Source organism: Pelmatolapia mariae, linkage group LG5, assembly GCF_036321145.2.
Source record: "Pelmatolapia mariae isolate MD_Pm_ZW linkage group LG5, Pm_UMD_F_2, whole genome shotgun sequence".
NCBI lineage: Eukaryota > Metazoa > Chordata > Actinopteri > Cichliformes > Cichlidae > Pelmatolapia > Pelmatolapia mariae.
In genome coordinates this window covers 28,219,018-28,240,525 of record NC_086231.1, presented here as the reverse complement: position 1 = coordinate 28,240,525, position 21,508 = coordinate 28,219,018, and the positions used below count along the sequence as shown (strand labels likewise).

Genomic DNA, 21,508 nt, shown 5'->3' with positions numbered 1-21,508 from the left:
GAGGTGTTTTGGGACTAGTGTTGTACATACCAAGATTTTGTCCTTCAACACCACTGGTGGATCGGTACAGCTGCGACAAGGACTTGGCAATCTGATGCATCTGCTGCCATAGCACTATCTGTCCTCCCTGTGCCTCTTTGTGCGAGGGCACAACCAGTGAGTGTTCTGGAAAGAGAGCGCCAGCATGTCTATTCTGCTCATTTCAGTGTTGCAACTATTCTTGTTTGCTTGTTTGTTTTTTGCGTGTAAATCTCATCAGAATTTAGTGCAGGGAAATATACGTATGAACTGTGGTCTTTAGATTTGTTTACCTATTTGCAATTCTTTCATTTTTGTTAACTATCTAATAAGGTGCCTTTGATGTGAATCATTTTTTGCAGATACTTATGGAGCAAAGGACCATGTAAGGTTTTTTTTTTTTTGTAGTTCTCAAGGCTCTTTGGCACATACACGTGAATGTGTATCAACTATTTGTTTAATTACACTTCATCATGTCTTTCAAATCTAATATAACCATAGTACACTGAGCACTGCCTCAGTTAAGGCATATTTTTTGATTTTGAGATTTTTCTATTTTTGCAATTCCATCAGAACATAAGCATGTGCAAAGCTCCTCTCTTTTACCGTACTTTTCTAGACAAATCTTATTCGCAGTTTACAGCAATAACCTTGTGCACCAATACTTTGCTGGAGTTTTACTTTACTGTGTTAAAGGGAAGAAAATTGAAATATTGATCAAGTAAGTAAGCAGACAACCCATCAAGATATGGCTAAATGTTTGATGTTTGCTTTTAGCATTAAATAAAAAGCCCTGTTAGGATCCATCTTGTCTTCAGTGTATTGCTGTGACATTTTCTGATCACTCGCTGAATGTCAAGACTCTTGCTGCAAGCATGCCAAAAGCAAAATCTTTCTCTGAATAAGTGCTTACTCAGTTTAACTTCAGCTTCCCTTTCCTCTGCCTAATTTAAATTTTATAGTTAAGTTATTTTTCTGTGCTTTTGCATCAAATCTAAAATGCAGTTGCACAGGTATAAAGAAGACAAGGTTGAGCTAATAATAGAGTGGTATGGCATTAATACTGTATGACTTTGTGGTTAGTTTGGGGTTATTCCTACCTCCTGGTCATTTGCGTGTTCCTGTCCTGAAGGGAAAACTGGAGACAATTTGTGTGGGCCTGTGATGGTTTGTCAGTGGGCCAAGTTCTTTGAAAGTATGGCTGGAATGAGAAAGGGGACATTTTTACTTTTTGATTTACAGAGGAAATTGTTCCTTCAATTTTTTTTTTTCTTCTGCCTCCTCTTACCTTACCTTCATATATTAATATAGAGATCATTATTTATCATTGTCACCACTCCACCTCTCCTTCTCCAGTGTGCCCCACTTCCTTCACTTAGATGCATCCATATGAGAGATCTTGAGTGCTTTTGTCTGTAGAGAGGTTTGCTCTGAATACTTTATCCCATCTTGGGCCCATTGCATACAACTTTGTTTGTGCCAGTGTCTAGTCTAGTCACCATTGTGCACAGCAAACCTTGTGTCTATTCTTGTCATCTTTGTGTGTGCATTAAGAATAAGTAGAGCAGTAGTTAGGCTGAAGGACTGTGTAGGATTGTCTCTAGAGTGCTGCTGATGATAATTACTGTAGAGAGTGTGTCTCGAGGGACTGCAGGCCAGCTGCCTGTTTGCCTCCCTGCCTTACTGCCATACTGTCATCCAACACTTGCAGCTTTTTTGTTTTTTTTCCAGGGCAACCATGCAGTACTCAGATTATTTCTCTTCCTGTCAAGATGTCAGCACTATCATGACTTCCTTGTCTGATAGCACAGTGCAGGATTAGAAATGGCTGAAACCATAACTGTTTCAATGATTAGTCTGAAAGGAATTTTAAAGTAGTGATATCTTTATATGGTTCACAGTATCTATTGTTAAGTTGGCAAATATATCTATATTCTGAGTTGCAGCATCTGGGGAATTGGCTAGTATAAAAGGTTTTGCAATACTGTAATTCCCATTTGACACTTTTCTTTAAGCCTTACTGTTTTCCTGTTACTCAACTTTGAAATACCAGAGTTTATGCAATAGCCTTGCATAAATATTAGCCTTACAGAATGACAGTTAACTAAAATGTTCCTGTACTTTAAGATCTGTCAGTGATCGAATGGACCGTTCTCTCTGTTTAAATATTTTTTTAAAAAAAAGGAAAAAAAAAATAGAAGAAGTAGTAGCATAGGCTGGGCAGTTAATTGATGTTTCTTTTTTAATTAAAACAAAGTAAATTGAAAATGAAATGAAAGCAATAATTAAGAAACGGTAATTGCAACACTGTGATAAAGATTATTGTGCAGCATTTCCTTTGCAGTCATGCTCTTGTGTATCCTTGTGTTGTAAATCCATCACACTTCTTTTACAGTGGTACGTTTTTGTTGCTCCCCAAAACACCAAACTTGGTGTTATATTTAAAGTTCAAGAAAATCCAGTGCAAAAACACATTTCCATGAATTACTTTTGTTCACTTTCATAGCATTTCTTTTGTGTCTCACCCATGTTACTCAGAGAACCAGGGTTATATTGATGACCTTAAGTTTCCAGATTCGGGAACTAAATAAGCATCAAATAAACATGATTTAAATATTGACCTGCAAAATTTTAAATAAGACTTCAGCATTGATCAGCAGCCCTTACTTGAGGATTTTATGCCAAGGCGCAGTGACCTCATTATGGGGGTGCATGTTTGCTCAACACCATCATACGTTACTTCACTATGTGGATTTTTACATTAATTTGTCACCCATTTTTATATTGTTATCAGCAGTAGTAAGTGCCCATCTTTGATACAGACTATTTGTCTGTGGATCTGCGACACAGTAAAATGTGCCTCAGGTTTCTTTCCATTCTCTGGTGTTTTGCCCAAGGTAACTGTCAGTGCCTGGAGGGCCACCTCAATCCCTACCTGACTTTCTCAGTATGCAGGGGTTGTTATTTTAGGAAGTCTGGATATCTTTTTTCACCCTCGCTCACCCTTTCTTTGGGTGACAGTGAAGCCTTATTAGTTTGAATTTATTTAACTTTCCTAAGTAGTTTTTCTAGACCACAACAGTGTTTCTAATAATATATGCATAAGTCAAAGATAGTTGAAGATGCCTCCTGTGGAGGAGAATAAACACTGACACTTTGGGTTTTTTATTTTCTTTTTTCAGATTAAGCGGACAAAAAGTAATTGACATGGTAACTGTTAATGAAAATAATCACTGGTACAGACACTCAAACAATTAGCATGCTGTTTTATGACGCTGATGTATTTGTGGATGACTCTTAACCTCTGTAAAAATGAAACCTCAAGTTACAATAATACACTGCAGACTAATACATGAAATTGCTTCATGCACAAACTTGCACTTGTGTAATTGAGATTGACTACACACTGGCATTACTGATGAGCATGGATACTTTGCAAGTATCTGTATACATACCATCTGACCATACTGTGATGCGTCTTAGGTCACTCGGATCAAAGCATTTAGCTTTCTGGTTAATACGTGTTGGTGTGATCTGATGATACTTCCTATTAAGGTGTTTAACCTGGCCCTGGGAAGGGTCCCATTTGCCACTTTCTTTTAAGCCCATTATAGAGTAAAAGATTGACAGATGGAGATATTCATTTAGGCAGCAGAGCTGATCCTCCTGGGGCAAACAGTTGGGTGGCAACGGAAGTGGATGTTTTAAGAGAGAAGGCCCTGCAGGTACCTGACAGCAGTCAAGTGAGTCGGCAAAACAGAGGAAACGTGTTTTGCAGCTTGGTTTGTTAAGGCTGTGTGAGATTTTCCGCTAAAGTGGACATAAAGGAGTGAGCGACAGGCAGAAAAAAAGAGTAAAGTTTTAAAGTCATACACATCAGCCAAGTTTTTGGCCAATACCACACAGTACAGTTAATTTCCTGCCCTTCCTTTGAACCCCATCCACGCACTGTGAAAGAATGACATTATCAGAATGTGCTGCATTAGAGGGATATGGGTAATAGACTTGGAAGCATATATGTGTACAGTACAAGCTGTAATAGCTAAAACATATAAATAGTGTAGTATTACAAACAGTACTGCAGAGGTGACCTGCACATGCCCCTGTTTAGTGTAGGCCAGTATATATCAGCGTGCGCTGCTCTCCAAGAAAACAACCTATTTTGGCTGTAATGAAGTCTCTCGACAGGCTCTCACAAGAGCTGGAATGGAGAAAGCATGCTAATAGTGTGCTGTGGCACAGAAAGGATTGGTTTTGGCACGAATTGTGGATTACTGGTCTTGCAGTTTTGTTTTCAGTCGAGGTCCACCGATGATTGTGCTTGGTTCCAGATTGAAAAGGTTTAACGTGGCTGTTGCCTATTTAAGGGACCATGTCAAGATCATTATCCTTTAATCACTAATAACCATTAAGTGTTAGTCGGGGTTACATTTTACTCCCTCTATCAGTAAATGGTTGAAAGAACATCTCTCTATTTCAATTCCCTCACTCTTGTGTGTTCCCCCTTCGTGAATGATGGAGTGACTGATGACTTAAAAAAACACAGAGTGGCCTTTTCACGCCCCATGAACCACTGAATCAAATTGCAGCCTAAAAATGCGGACACAGTCCATGTGCGTGCGCTCAAGTGAACAAAAAATGGCTGCTATTGTTGCCTGTTTGGTCCCTACTGTAAGAAGCTTTCAAAAATGTAGTTTCTGCTCCTCTGTCTTTATTCCTCTTGAATTCAAACTACATTATTCATTCACTGCGAACGGGTTTCACGCTGTTTGCAAGTGTGAGCAAGAAACATATAAACATGTTTGCTTGCTTGCAAACATTTTTACCATAATCTAAAGAGGTCCAAATAGTTAAACATGACTTAGTACGCAGAAGAACATGATTCTGTCATGTTTTTTTTTTGTTTGTTTGTTTTTACCACAACAAAAATCTTTAGTCTGTTTATAAAGAAGTCTCTAAATAATTTGTTAGATCAGATTTATGTCATAAACTTTAGACAAAATGGCATTGTCTTTTTTGTTTTGTTTTTTTTCTTGCCATGAGTCGTCGAGAAATCGACAATGCTTCCTTAAGCAAAGTTCCTGGTTTGTAGCATTTGGCGTTGTTGCATTGATCTTTTGACAGTCTGTTACTAACAGAGTTTCAATAGTACACAAAAGCTCTGGATTATAGACTGTTTTACAGTGTCACAAGTGATCATTGTCTTCTACATTTTAGATCGCTTATGTGGCCCTTATGCTCATGCAGGTGTCCCTGAATAACTAATGTATTGTCTAACAGCATCCCATCTCAGTTTAACTCGACTGAGTCAGCATAACATATTGTGTTGCAGTCCTAATGTTATCCTGATGTAAGTTTAATCTTTACCGGGTAGACAAATAGAAATACTGAAGCATACTTTCTGTGCCGGCCGTGATTTAGTTCATAGTTCTTGTTTTTCCTTTACTTTAATGGAGTTTCTCTTCTTAATGACTCCCCAAAGACCTTTGCTGTGAAAACATTTGCATCCAGGCTCACATACAAGCCTGCTGGTGCAGAGGGATTCTAACTCTAACACAGTCCATGTCTCACTGTCGCATTAAAAAGCCAATTTCTTTTTAATAGCAACAACAGCTGGAGCTGACAGGACCAGTGTCTTGCTGATGGAGCAAACAGCTCCTTAGCTGTCCTGCAGTTTAAGCCCAAATGCCTGCCTCATTACAGGAAAAGAGAGCGTAAGATAGTTGGAGGGGAGGAAGGGTGTGAGGAGAGGAGTAGAAGATGTATCCTATACATGCTAAGTGTTGTTAGACATGTTTTGGTATTGTTTAATGTAAAAAAAGAAAAAACGCAGCAGAGTAGACAGGCTTGGTGATGTTAAGGTGAGGGAAAAAATTGCCATTGTTAGATGTGGTGGGAGCCTTTGAAATGGATACCTATTTGCACTATTAACTTTGTTTCATTTACACTTTTACGCTTTCTACCTCGATCTTTCATCTAGTGCACCTGGTTGAGTCCGAGGAGATGGCTGAATCTACAGGAGTACCAGAGCAAGAAGCTGATGCAAGAGAGTGGCGTAGCTGTCCAGCGCTTCTATGTGGCTGACACAGCTTCTGAGGCACTGGAGGCTGCAAAGAGACTCAGTAAGTAGAGGACACACATACACAGAGACATGAGATTCACTTATGTCAGCAGCTGCAATACGTTGTTGTTTAATATTGGTTTGTACCAGTGCTCATTCGTGGATTTCACTGATACATTACTTGAAGCTATATGTTCAGTGATTATTTGGGATCTGTCACAGTTTTTCAAATTTTATGAAAAGCAGGTTTAAGGTCAGTCTCAAATAAACTGGTGAGTCTGTGTTTTCATACAGTATAGATTCAGCAACTGCACTTGACTGTATTGCATTTGTAGCTCTCTTTTAAACACAGATGTAGTGAGACATAAGCTAATTCCTAATTATTCTCTTACTGTAGTTTTAATGAGTTAGTATAATGGTAAACGGTAATTGTATTGCTGTACCCAGTAAAACCTTAACGGTCCTATTTGTGCCGCATGGCTCTTTGGCCCTGCTACAGAATGTGCAAATGGCTGTGTTTGCAATTTAACAAGGGTCGAAGTTTTATCATGTTAAATTCCATCTTTGCTGTTTGCGTACGTGTGCGAGCTTGTGTTTTTGTTTTGTTTTTTTCAGTTTAGTGGTAGTGCCTGCTCAGTTTTTCATCACGGCATTCATCCATACTAATTTGTTTCGCAACCTCTCATATTAAGTTTCTCAAGCTTTTATGTTTGGGTGTGTGTGTGTGTGTGTGTTGTATAAAATTCAAGTTGCTGCCTCACACAGTCATACAATGCTACGTAAGGTAGTGGCCAAAATTGTGATTTTTCTTTTTCTGTTTTTGTACTTGTGGTACAAATTTTCACAGATGCATTGTAAGCACAGTGTTAAGCACACATACATATGTGTGTGAACCTACACCTGTCCTCTACCTTCCCTGTTCTACTTTCCTTTCACACACCAAATTGTCCAACACGTATAGTGTGTATTTCCACCCCCAGCTTTATATTTTATTCAGTGTCCTCTCTAGCTACAGCAGCAGCTTTCTGATAGTGCCTCCAGGTTGGTTGTCAGCCAGTGAGGTGCCACTCTTACTGCTGCCTTTGGGCTCAAGTGCCTGGGGCGCTGCTTTCAGTGGCCCTGGTTAAGATGCTGGCAAAGATAAACTGAATAGGGGGAAGAGAATATATATTTTCATGACAGTATCTAGAATATATTGCTTGGTAGGGGATGAAATGGAGAGTCAGAAAACTTGGACAGAAAAGTTCGAAGGGTAAAATGTAATTTTTCTGCACTTACATAGCTTATTTTAAACATACCTGAATTTTAAGGCCATGTTTTTCTCGTTCACTCATTAACAAACACATTAAAACACAAATGGCAGCGTTCACCTGCCATCAGGAACAACTTGGGGTTCACTCTGTTGCTAGCTCTGCCATTAGTTTACATTCCACACTACCACCTAAATTACAGCACAACAGTGGAATGGACAGTCTAATGAAACCGTCAGACAGCCTTAAAGGCTTGTGTGCTCTCAATTCAGACAGCATTTGCCCATTGACAGTACATGCACTCACCAACCATTCACATATTCAGGTTTTCTTTGTCATGCAAATACTGAAAGGTGATTTAAGTGAGTTTCAATGTGGCATGGTTGTAAGTGACACATTAGTTAATGGGCTGGTCCGCGTATTTCAGGAACTGCTGAACTACTGGGATTTTTCCGCACAACCATCTCTTGGATTTCATAGAGAATGGTCTTAAAAAGAGGAAATATCCAGTGAGCAGCATTTCTCTGGAGAAAAATGACTTGTTCATGTCAGCAGTCAGAGGAGAATGACCAGAGTGCTTCGAGCTGACAGGACGGAAACAAAGAATCACTTGTTAGAACCAAGGTATGCAGAAGACCATCTCTGAAAGAAAAACATTATAGAACCTTGAAGAAGATGGGCTACAGCAGCAGAAGACCACACCGGGTGGCACTCTTGTCAGCTAAGAACATGAAGATGACCTGCACTGACTCATTAAAGTTAGAGAAGATTGGAAAAACATTGCCTGGCTTGATTCTTGATGTCTGCTGCAGCATTTGGGGGTGGCAGTAGCTCAGGAGGTAGAGCAGGTCATCTACTGATTTGAAGGTTGGTGGTTTGATGCCAAACATCCTTGGGCAAGATACTAACCCCAAGTTGCTCTCTGATGCATCCATCTGAGTATGAATGTGTGCCAATGTTAGTTAGAGGTGCTCTCTAACTCCAGGCCTCAAGGGTTGATGTCCTGCAGGTTTTAGATCTCACTCTGGGTCAACACACCTGAATCAAATGATTAGTTCATTACCAGCCTCTGGAGAACTTCAAGACATGTTGAGGAGGTAATTTAGCCATTTAAATCAGCTGTGTTGGATCAGGGACGCATCTAAAACCTGCAGGACACCCGCCCTTGAGGCCTGGAGTTCTCCCACCCCTGACTTAACGCATAGAAGAAAATACTGTAGGGCTGTTCGATATAACGATATATATCGGATGACGATATAAAAACGTCTATCATTTAATTTTACGCTATCGTTTGTTTCGTGGTGTCGCAAAATAAACTGTTTACGGCAATATTTTTTCATCGTTTTGATGGTCATTGTAGTGGCTATATTAATTTCTTAAAGTTCTCTCTTTCTCTTTTATTTAATATAACCACACTATGGACGGACTAGCGCCTGTTTTTATGCGTTGTGGTTAGCAACAACGACGGTAACAGCATCGCAAGTCCGCTTGTTTATGTTCCACATAAACCTTTCACAATAAAGCTCAAGATCCTGTTGAGACTTTTCAAAATAAACTGAATCACGTGAAAGAGCAGATTATTTACGGATGAGAAGTAAGAAAGAGCTGCCAGGTGTTAAAAAATAAACCTTAGACTAAAACGTTAGAACAGGCTTTTCCCCGCAGCACGCCGTGTAATAAATATTCACAAAGAAAACGGCGGCCGTTACAATTTATGTCTAAAAATTTATAGTTTCATGCATCAGTTAAAACACTCGACTCCAGCTATATGACGCGCAGCTGGAAACACTTCATGCAAGTCGAGGTGCCCGAGATTCACAGAATTTACAGAAAATGTTACATTTTTGTGATTTATATCGTTATCGGGACGATAGAATTCTTATATCGGGATATGAGATTTTGGTCATATCGCACAGCCCTAAAATGCTGGTGTGAGTAGGTTAATGTGACATGTTGTATGAAGCGCTTTGAGCGCTCCAGGAGAGTAGAAAAGCGCTATATAAGAATCAGTCCATTTACAAATTACATTTGCATTGTGTTCATATGGCATAAACAACTTCCATCCTGCCATCATCAGTTAAAGTGCTAATAGTGTGGAAATGGGTTTGGGAAATTATCTTGGTGCACTCTTAGTATCAGTTTAGCATTGTGGCCTCCACAGTTACCAGTTCTCAATTTCATGTAGTTTTATTGATCTTATTTCTTATCATATCATAAACAAATCGCATGAACAGTCACAAAATTATGAGATGAAAATTGGTAGGAACACATTCAAATTAGAGCTCCCGCAGCTGACTGGGTCCTTTTTTATGTTACTAATGCATTTCCAGTGTCCCTGACAACAAATATGTTAACCCAAGTTTTTGCAGTAATTTCAAGTCAGCTTGGTTAACCAATCCCTTGCTTCCCATAGTCCCTCAGAGCAGCTTTGCCCTAATATCTCCATTCATGCACTGGGCTTTGGTTGGCCCTTATCTGTGTGTGTCTTGCACTTTTTGTGCCCTTTGACTACTGCTGGCTCGCTAATAAAGCATGCAAGTGAGCATCCACATATGGTTCATTTCTTCAGACACACACTGACTGACTTTGTCTGGGCCATTTTAGGTCATACATAAATGTGTTAGAAAGTAAAAAAGACAGAGATTAATAATGTCTTTAGTTGAGATTTGTGGTGCTGATATACAAACCGAGGCTGTGCCAAGCTTTGTGTCTGAGGGTGTGATGGGAAGGCAGGGAATGGAGCCAGCCTAGGATGAAGATCTATTTCATGGCTTTCCACTGTAGAGGACACATGGTATAGCTCTCTACAAAAGATATGGATGTTTGGGGTATCTGAGCTGATCAGAGCGACTCACATGGATTTCGGTATTGAGGCGATGTCCTGCTGTGAACCCCTGGTGTACACACAATTGAATGAACTCATCAAACATTGAAGCACGGGCAGAGATGAATGACATTCACGGAGTATGCTTGCTTCTATGAGCACACAAACACTCAAACATTCACACCAACTAGTACACTCCTCTCTGCTCTCCTCTCTTAACCATGAAGTGGTTAAATTGGCAGTTCAGTCACAGCAATGTTATACAGGAAAAAAATTCCTCTCATGGACTGTGGAGTGGTCCAGCTCTGGTAAGGTGGGCACAGACTGATTTGTTCTATTGCTGCTGAGAACAAACAGATTTTATCCTTCTCTATCAAAACATTAAAAACATGTATCTGGAGCAGACTTTTAATTCGCTTTAACTTGAATGACACTCTTAGGGGAGAGTTTGCATTGCGTCAGATGGGTGATTCACTACCAGGTAATGGCTCATAGAAAGTAGGGTTTGATTTCTTTAGTGCTGTACTGGGTGAGTCCTGCAGGGAGCTTTTGTGATGGCTGGTCCATTGGGACACTGAAAAGGTTACCACACTAACTGCTCCTGTCGGTCCAAAACCAGTGACCTACATCCACTATTAACATCCGCAAGCTACTAATTTTTGTATTTTGTGTGTGTATATGCATGTACAGATTACAGTTTACAACTACAAATTACACTTTTCCAGCTAAGTATTTCTTAATCTAACCTTAATATGTAAATACTTTAAATGAAAGTTAGAGTTTGTACCATATTGCCTGATAATGCCTGATTTGGAACAGATTGTTTTCTTTAGGTAGATTTTCATCACCATAACCCAAAATTTTTAATATGCAAGTAGGAAATCAATCCTGTCATTTGAAGACTGCATCGTCTCAGATGCTGTGCCTGGAGCGACCCCCTGCTTGGGTTTACAGCAACCTGATGCTCGTATTCCCACAGGGATCACTTTGAGCTTCCACCTTCCACATCTGTTCTTTTTGTTCCTTCAGCTCCTGGTACTTCTCGACGTTCTCATGCTTCTTCTTGGGATTACCACATCTATCACAGCTAACATTTTTTGCTTGTCAGCCACCACCATGTCACCGTGGAACTGCTTAAAGTTGAATTCCTGCAGGATCTTAGCTCTGCTGTTCTCAAGCAGTTTTGCTTGTATGTTCCATGTGGATTTTGGTACGTCTTGCCTATATTGGACAGAGATCTTTTTGTACACTATCCTTGCTATATAACCGATCAGCTGCAGACCAGTTTTATTTTATATCTCCTTGAGTTTATTCCGATAAAGTGCATAACACGATCTTGTTACAATGGAATTTTCTCCTGGGAAACTTTGGGCCCTGGCATTCATGTGGATGTTAGTTTGACACATACTGCTTACCTAAGCATTGTGCAGACCAAGCACAGCACACTATAGCAATGACACTTTCCATAGGGACCCCAAGTAGGACAGCGTGGCCTGCCACAGAGTATCACAGGCTCACAATTGTGTACAAAGCACAAGGTGTTGACCCAGCTTTCAAACTCATCAGAGCCACCTTCAATCCAAAATTTACAGTGCAGGCCAGAGATGATTCCTATCTAGGAGCCACAACCCAGCAGCTCACTGGACCTAAAAGATCTTTGGGCAACATCCTATGCCAGAAACAGCGCACTCCAGATATCCTGTGTCCATGCCAAACAGGGCAAAGTGGTTTTAGTGAAATTAAAACCTAACTAGAAGGACCGGTGCTGTCTTAAAAGCAAGCAATCATACTTAATATAAACACCATTGCTATTTTCTGTTCTGCATACTGCACTTTATAAAGACAGTTTAAAGAAATAACTTTTTAATGCATTTTTGAAAGCGCTGTTTCTTATCTGCTAAGGCCTAAAACTTTCATAGGCACAGATTTTTCACAAACGCTTTGTTTGAGATGTCACAGTAACTGCAGTAATGAATATAGATTTTGTGTTTGCCTTCGAAGCAGATTTGCACGGCCATGCACACAAATATACAAACACACATACCTGTGCCCTGCTACTGCCAAAGAGAATATGATTATGCAGTCCACTTTGTGTGTCGCCACCCGCCTGACAGATGCATCTGCAGAGCAAATCTTGATGGATTTTCAGTCTGAATTCTAAATCAAAACCACATTTTCCCTCTTTTCTTGGTACGAGAGCCCTTCATGTCTGCCATTTCCTCTGCCTCCCACAGAACTCATTCATTGACAGAGCAGTGATGGGAAAAAACATCGGTCTGGATTCTTATCTTAACCGCATGTTGAGCCTGTGTGATGAATGGGAGCAACATATACTTATGTATATGTACAGCTTATATCAGATGGCAAAGTGTTCTCTTTTAGCATTGTCATCTTCCTGACTTTCCTTTGAGAAATTGTGCTGCAGTCATATTTTCTGCATCCTTCATTTTTCCCTTTCTTGTTTTCAGTTTTATACTTTAATCTTTTCGTACTCCTCGCTCACCTCAGTCTCCCTCTGCTGCTCTTTTCCTCTCTTTGTGCTTAGCACAGCCTCACTGCCAGAATGACAATTAACAGAGGAAGGAAATATTTTAATTTATTTTTTTTCCCACTGCTATGAATATTCAGTGTAAACAGTTTTTATGCATGGCTGTCAAATCTCATGTGTGCTTATTAAAAGGATGGTTGGTTTGATATGTTGGCTTACTGAATAATAGCAAGCTACCTTGACATTAGCCAACCCTTTGATGAGGCAGGTTTATGTGTGTGTTTATGCAGTTTTGCAAATTTGGTTATTCTTGTATATTTTGTGATGTTGCTGGATAGGAGAGGGAACGAGAGCTCTATGGGATGTTCCCAGCTCACAAACACATTTACATTGGTTTCCACTTTTTTCCCCTCTGAAGTTGAGGTACTTTAAAAGCACTCAGATTGTCGGATGACATGGACGTCAATCTCAGAATAAAAAAACATAACGTGTGTGTGTGTGTGTGTGTGTGTGTGTGTGTGGTGGGGGGGGGTTATTCTATATATAGTGAAAGAGGCTCTTTTGTTGGTCAGGATCTATTGTACTCAAGGGAAAGAAGCTCATATTGTTTTTTGTACATATTGTATCAATAAAAGTAGCTTCCATGCATTTTGTTGAATTTTGATGTGAATAAAAAAACCCAATATAAATAACAGCTAAATAACAACCTAATTACAGCTGCATACAATAGTTACAGGGGCTGTAAAAGCCAAAAATTCTGTCAGATGTGGAAATTTGCAAAAGTCTTAAGCCACCCCTCATTTTTAAAAAGTATTTTGTTAGGAAGATTTTTTTTTTTTAATTGTTCTTTGGGAATCACCTTGTTGGTGCTGGTACTGTTTTTATGCTTGTCAAACTGTGTTGTCTTTGGCATTTTTTTTCTAGATTCATTGCAAATGGGAACAAAATGGGAACAAATTTGTTTTTGTGATAGGCTGCTAGTATCAAAATGCCTAAAGCTACCATCTGTAACTGGTTCCCTCCTTGGTTGTGAGTTATATGTAGATGCAACACTGGTTAGTCTTTCGAGTTAAGTACCTTTTTTAATTTTATGCTGATAAGTCAGTGTTGATGGCTTAACAAACAGAGAAAAGCATCTCTCTGAAATAGTCAGATACAAGAACTGGACTGATAATTAGTGAAAAAGGAGCCAATATGTTGGTTCCTTACAAGGGAAATATAAAGAAATGAGCTGTGACTCAAGACTTTTACACAGTAGTATATATAAAATACTATATTTTTATCACATGCATGACAACATGATCATAATTCGGTCGTGTCCCGCTGTATTTCCAGTTCACTCCTTACTTGAATGATCTTTAAACCTTACAGCTTTCATCAGACTGTCATGCTCTAACCAGACCTTAACCGCCACATCTTCATATCTCAAGTTTCCATACGCAGCATAACCTCATCAAAGCTCAACCTATATTTACGGTATGTTGAACCAACACTTTCTGTACTCTTCATATGAAATATGCTTAGTGTAGTGAATTCAGAAACTGTGCTTCTGTCAGATGCAGTACATGAATTAAATGTAGGTTATATGCTCGTTTGGATGATTGGTGTTTGTATGTATAATGTTGCTCCAGCAGCCAGTTTCTGATATAATCACTGCAACCATCCTAGTTTTGTGTGACTGGTTTTGAACTGTCTTTTTTTTGTATCAGATATGCGTTTGATTTTTAGTACATGCTCCATCCGTTCAACATCGGAAGAATAACAGCATGAATGAGCATTTTGTTTTTCATCCATTTTTCTTGGAATCTGGATTTTCAGGGTCGATTGAGTACTTTGTGAGTGCTTAGGTGATTTCCTGCACAGCAAGTTTAGCATTTTCTTTTTCAAATTTTCTTCAGCAAAATTGGAACAAAAAAAATAAATCAGTCCTTTCCATTTCAGAACTACTTGGCCCCTGTAATTATTGCTTGCAGGTGTATTATTTATATTTGTCTTTCTTCATAATTCAGCAAAATGTGGAAATTCAACAAGAGTATATTTGACAGACTTTAGGTAAAGCACCGCTTTTGTGTAGATGCCAAAATATATGTGGGAAAGGCTTGATATTTCAATAGATGCTGAAACAGTTACTGCTGACATTTTGATTCACTATTTGTTTAACAATCAAAGAATTTGCTCTTAAAGCGAGGCCACTTACTGTAGAAGGTTTTATGTGGTCAGACGTGTTGATACATCACAATAGTTCATTAGTCTTAACAAAACTGCCAGTCTTACAAGGTATGACATAACACACACTTACACTTTTGCTGGTGATGCGAATGGTTCCACTTCCTCTGGCAGGGTGCAGAGAAACATTTACACCTCCGACTGAGTCTGGCGCTGCTGTATGAGATCATCTAGAGGGTACCATATGCCTCTACACCAACCCCACACACGGCCTAGCCAGTGCCATCTGTCATGAAAATGCACTTCTCCACCATGGGCATCACCACAAGTCGTTTTGAGGAGTTCCTTATCCAACCATGACGCACCTCACCTGAGTCCTCCCTCACACTCCCCTCCGATCTGTCTAGACTGGCCTGTTTGCCACCAGAAATTCTGTGCTGTGCTTTCTCTGTTTATTTTTTTGTTCTTATTTATTTATTCTCTAATTTCTTTATTTAATATTAGATAATTGGGGTGTTTGTCGATCGTTATGGCTGCTTGAACATCTTGTTTTATTGTAGCTTTAATTCTTAATGAACATGGGACATCGTTACATTGGATTAATACAAAAGGGTGAGCATGAGGCATTCTTAAAATTCACTATTACATCAGATTTGTTTTTTTCCTAATGAAAAGATGCAAGTAAAATGTGTGCTGGTTAAATCTTAGTGAAAAATAATTTAACAGCAATTATTGTATGTGTAAAAGTTCAGTTACTGTTCAATTATAAATTGCCAGAACTGCATAAAGTCATTGGGGCTAAACTGACTGGCTAGAACTTTGTTGTGAAGGTCAAGATTTCTTATTCAGCTGATCACACCTTCATAGCTGATAAATTGTATGACTCGTCAGACTTGGTGGTAACACTCGGCAGCCGTGTGCTGTTCACACTGAGGATCTAAAAATGAAGCAAACAGATCAGACTCGGGTGGTTTCTATTTTTTTCCAAACCTTCACACCTTCCTGACATTTCGCCAGGCTTAATGCTCCACTATGGTACTTTGTTCTGTAGTTGGGGATATGACTAATTACTTGATTCAATGGTTAAACTAGGTAGCATTTGGCTAGAAATGCTAGTCTGTCAAACTAGTGCCATTACACTGCTTTTTTGTTTTTCCAGTGAGGTAGTAAACGTTACATTATAGCAGACTCCACTGATGAAAGTCGGTTTTTTGTTTGCAAAAGTCAGAAAATGGAGCACCGACTTTTCTAAGTGTTAAAAATCACTGCTTTAGTCAGTAAAGCCTGGCGGGTTGGAAATGAGGTCTTTCTTTTTCAGTATGTTATTTACTTAAGTAGCAGTGTTTCTTGCACAAATAGGTACATTTAACAGTCATCAGAGGGAAACCCAACCTGCCACCTCGTCTCAGAAATGAACATCTGCTGTAAATGGCACTATATGAAGCAATATTTGTAAGCAAGTTCTGGATGAGTCAAAATTGAGTACTTTGGCCATAATCACCAAAAGTGTGATTAGAGTAAATATGGCTTACAATTTTATGAAAAGAAAAGCTTGAAGAATTAAAGTGAAAATTCTTGACTTTAAGCCTCTAAGGCAGCTACTGTAGTGGCAGAGGAAACATTGCACGGATAGAGGGAAGACGGCATTTGTTTAAAGAGCAGTAAATACTGGATGCAAATGTCATTCAGTCAGAGGATGAAGTAAAGGCCTGAATGGAGAATCATCCTGAAAAGTTATGAGTGGAAACATTTTGGATTCAGCACCACAGATCGAAAGGGTGTGGATGGAGGAAAGACAGTTTGCTCTTTTGTATAAAGGCAACTGTCTTGCACTGACACAACCACAATAATATATCCAACACTGCATCTTAGCTTGCCATTGAATTGAATTAGTGGAAATTATACTAAATGAAATGAATTCTACATCTTAAGTAGTTTAAAATTAGGTTACATGAGATGCATTCAAATGAAGTGAAATACATTTCATTATCTTTTTCTTTAATTCAAACTTGAATGAAAAATGAATGCGAGTGCCAATCCAACTGTGTTTTTTTTTTTCTTCCTTTTTTGGATTTCAACCAGAGAAATGAATAGAAATCTGCTCATATTGCTGACTTCCTGAAAGCTTGTGCTTGGCAGCTACTACACCTGACCTGCATGAAACAGAATGTGAACTAACAGATTTTATATGCATAAATATACATTAAGCAAAAATGGTGAAAATTGAATTGATGAACAAACTGTGCTATGCATGTAATTGAATCTAATGCACTGTACAAACGTGAGCTTTGATTGACTTGGTATCATATATGTATTGTAGGACTTGACAATCAACAATATACTGAAACCTTGTCGTGGGCTTTGAGTATTTATATGGCACATTAGCGTTACTCATGCTTCAGTTCACTTGAGCTCTTTTATGCCTTTGTGTCCCAAAACTTGTGCAGTTATAGAGCCATTATCTGAATAATACTCAGCCTAAATTGCATGTTTTATTAAGGCTATTCCATGATTCATTGAGCAGTGAATTTGTAAGAAGCAACGCAGTGATATTTTCTCTCTGTTGCTTTCCCTTTTTGAGTGTGTGTGTGTGTGTGTTCTCTCCAGTTCAGATCCAATTTTTGCCTACCTTGATTTGGATAGCAGTGTTGTGTAAGACCTGGGTCTTTTGTCATCAAATTCTATTATACTCAGCTCTGTGTGTGATAACTCTCCCGTTCTATCAATGACAAATGTTGGGATATATCTTGCACTTCAATAGAGGGTTGAAAACGGGGGGGAAAAAAGTACTGTACACATCGCGTGCGCATGGGGCCCTTCTTCATTTTCAGCGAGGGACAGACAAATATTTTACTGTCAAACATGGTTAAAACACGGAAAATGGCCAGACCTCTCCTCGCTGTGCACCTCCTCCCTTCTCATTCATACTGTCCCCACTGGAGCTGCTTCATGCACTTCAACATTTCAAGCGCCTTTTAAGACCACTTTCATCTTCCCCCTTCAGAAAATGAGGCAGAGTCTCTGGTGAAAAGCGCTGACAGTAGCAGTTAGCGTTGAGTAGTGTTGGCTCAACCACAGCTCTTTTTCTTCTGTCTTTGTCTGAAGTATTGAGAGATGAGACGACCCTCTCAGAAGTTGGTTTGTGTGAATGTGTAGACCAGCTGGAGCCCTCATTGCGTCCTCTCCTCGTTGGTCTGCTGGACAGAGGACACTGAAGCAGCTGCTCATCTATCAAGCCACTTGATGTTACAACGGGTTCTCGCACTTCAAGAGAGTATGCAGCCTGAGCCTCTGAATTTTGCACTTGTGTCGCTGCCATCTTTGTGCTCTTGCTGCCAGCAATTTCCATCAGAGTCTTTGTCATTTCCACCTCTACTGTTTCCAGTGTAAACATTATGTGGTGAGTGGAGCTGTGCTGAGATTAGGTCTGTTTGGTGTCGACCATTCAGATGGGTGAGCTTGTGAATCACTGTGCGGAGAACAAACACACAGGGGAAGATGTATTTGCTAGCTCACTACCTCATTTTTGACATACAAGCCTATATATGAAAGAGTTGTTTAAGTGGTTCATGTCTTGAGTCTGTGGCTTCCAGATAGTGGTGTGTTCAAAAAAATGTCTATCTTTTTGATATTTTATGTTTGCTGACCAACAGTGCATAATTAGTAGTACTCAGTCTTTGTGTTGACTGCACAGTGCAGTGTATAGTTTGCAGTAAAAACATGATTGGAGAATCTGTCAGGTCATTGGCTGCAGCTGCTAAGAGACTGATATGAAATATTTGTGCCCAAATGATAAGAAACTGACAAATTTGTAGCTGTTAGCTGTAATTTGGCATGCCTCAGCCTTTTCTCCAATTTCCCTTAAGAATGACTTCTTGATAGCCATCCTTCCACTGAGACCATTTCTGATGAGGGTTAAGGGCAAGTTTTTCAGATACAATTCATCCTTTGTCTTCCACTTGTCCAGTTTCCTCAATATTTTTTAAGAACGCACTGCACACCATGCTGAGATGTGCCACATGTTTGGGTAATAGCACTTTGGAAATCACCGTGCTGTTCCAAAAATATTTTATGCCTGTCAGACTGTTATCTTTGGCATTTTTCCTAGATTCAAATAATAAAATGAGAACAAATTGTGTTTTGGCAAGAGGCTTAAGTGCCTAAAGATACAATTTAAAATGGGTTCTTTGCTAAATTGTCTGTTATGTGTAGAGACAATACTGGTTCGTCCCATTTAGAACTTGTTGCACAAGTTCTAAATTGGTTGAGTTACATAGCTCTTAAATTGCGATTGTGAAGTCAAAACAGCATTGGAGTTTCTTACGTATTGAAACCACACAGTGCGCTGTTGCCTTCTTCTTCTTCAGTCACTCTTTTCAGCCTCGTAATGTCTTTGCTTCTTTTTTTTGTCTCTCCTTATTTCTTTCTAAATAGAGAAATCACAGAACTATCCAATTATATATGTTATATATTATATAGGTGTGTCTTTTTTCTTTTCTTCTACAATACGTGTTGACTTTATTCATATTTAAGTCGTGAGTGTATTATAGTATGAGTGTGTTTTGAGTGTTTTGAGACGTACAGTTCAAATAAAGCAACTTTTTTTTTTTTTTTACTGTACATTTGTTTCTTTTTCTTTCCTATATGAGTTTTCTTTTTCATTCGTCCCTTACTTCAGGCTGTTGTTGCTCACTCCTACTCGCAGCTCCCCCTATTTTTAGTATTTCCTAAACACCCCCTCAAAATGTGCCCAGACCTTCTGTAAAATCATCATAGATGGTACTCATTTGCCAGTTTAATCACATCGGAGAGGATAAGTAAACAAAAGCAGGTTGTTAGCTGGAGCCAACTGCAGATATCTCCGTCTCACCGTCTCACTCACTGCAGGGCTCCTGCTGATGGACTGAACAGCTCTCGCCCCTCCATAGTGCTGCTCTGTCACACAGGAAGACAGATGTTAGCCTGCAGTTTTTCACTACCTGCCAAGATAGCACACATAGCACGCAATGAGGAGAGAAGGTGGGGGTGGGGCAGGGTGGCGGGGGCAGGTGTGAAACAAAAGGTTATTAACACAGACACAGCGACCCGCCGACTTGGAGACAAAGCAGAAAACCACCCGTAGGCAGCATGATAGCTGTGAAGACACATGCGCATAAAAACGTCGAGAATTTTCAAGCACAATATGAGAGTTCCAAAATAAACAAGCAGATGCACATTATACTGCCCTCTCCAAGGACCTGTTGTTATCCATTACATTAGCTGGTTCTTAGGTCTTTCGTTGGTTTTAAAAAGGGGAAAAAAAGCAATGCATCTGAAATTGTCTTAACAGCTGTAAATAGGCTTTGCAGGGTAAAGCAGCCTGTCTCTCAAAGAGCTGATTTCCGTAAGCAGCTTAGTGTTTCCACCTCCTCATTACGCACCACAACCTTTTCATGTTGTGGGTGAGATGTGGAATTATTTTTCACACGTCTTCTCTATCGTATTAGGATGATACTAATGTGCCAGTAGAAGTGAGCGTGCCGCCTATTGTTTGTTGTCAGGGCACATCGGGTAAACATAGGGCACCTAGTCATGCCGGAGTTGAAAGTAGTTCGAGCAGATACAGAAATTGTGGAGTAAAATGTGCAAACTCCGCTGTGCTTCGTTGTAGTGAGCTGCAGCCATTAGGTACACTTCATTAGTCATCAGTGGAATTGGCATTGCGTTCCTCCTGCCCACTAATGCAGCAGCAGATGTCTGTAGATTTTAGAGTTTTTCTCTGCAGTTGTTAATGCTGAAGTGAAGAAAATGTATCAGTCAGTAAAGGGGCCTCTCAGCTAGTTAAACTTTTTTATCGATCTTGTCTTCAACCAGTTGATATTTCTTTTTTAGTTAACTGTTTCCCGATGAGCCTCGATACAAGTAAATGTCTTCACACTGGCTTTCGCTCCGAGACGAATGATTCGCCCTGCAGATATCTCCATGGTCATTTAGCACCCATTGCTCCACAACACCATTATCATTATGGTCACCCTTCTGCTTGCATGGCAATAAAAAAAGAAAAAAAAAAGAAAAAGGGAAAAAAAGACTGAGAGGAGACCAGGGGCATCTCAAGTTGTCATTAGAGGTGCTGTCCTGTGTCTGAAATTCAGGTGGACTTGTCCTCTAATGAGGACTCAGCTGTCATGCAAGCCGTGACTGGAGGAGTGTCACAAAGAGGTGCCATTGTTGGTCAGGGAAACTGATATTCTTTTTCCACTGAGTAGCACCGAGATGCATCATTAGATGCAGAGACACATGGACACTGGGCTTAACCAGACAAGACAGTGACACGATAATTATTTATTTAGTTGTAGCAAACAAAGAGGATAAATTGTTGCAGTCTTTGGCTATTTTGGTGTTCAAATCTGTTTGTTAGAGTCTTGTTAAGCCCATATATCTGGTTGAACTGACGTGCCAGTAGCAAGAGGGCTTCTGCCGAGCGCACCTATGATTTATAAATGTCGGTTGACTTTTCAACCTCAACTGAACAGGCAACATATTTTGCTTAAAGAATTTCAAGACCATTATATGTCAAGGTAGATGCAAAACAGAGAGATTTTATTTTCCTGTCTCTCCTTTTGGTTCACTTGCCATCGCTGCATGAATAGAAAACCATTTAATGTCTGACCTTTTCACAGTCTGGTAGAATTGGGGGAAAAAAGGTAAAAGTTTAGAGAAAG

General features: G+C 39.6%; 1 protein-coding gene across 4 annotated transcripts in view; it reads left to right on the top strand.

Annotated features, from left to right (window-relative positions):
- The window catches only part of suclg2 (succinate-CoA ligase GDP-forming subunit beta), a 96,855-nt gene that overhangs the window by 11,599 nt on the left and 63,748 nt on the right, over positions 1-21,508 (top strand). For all 4 annotated transcript variants that reach the window (XR_010093937.1, XR_010093938.1, XR_010093939.1 and 1 more), the window contains exon 2: positions 5,999-6,140. Coding sequence is in view for 1 of the 4 variants with exons in the window: in XM_063474596.1 (XP_063330666.1) it covers positions 5,999-6,140 (142 nt within the window). In the remaining 3 variants the exon portion in view is untranslated. The remainder of the gene's footprint in view (positions 1-5,998; positions 6,141-21,508) is intronic.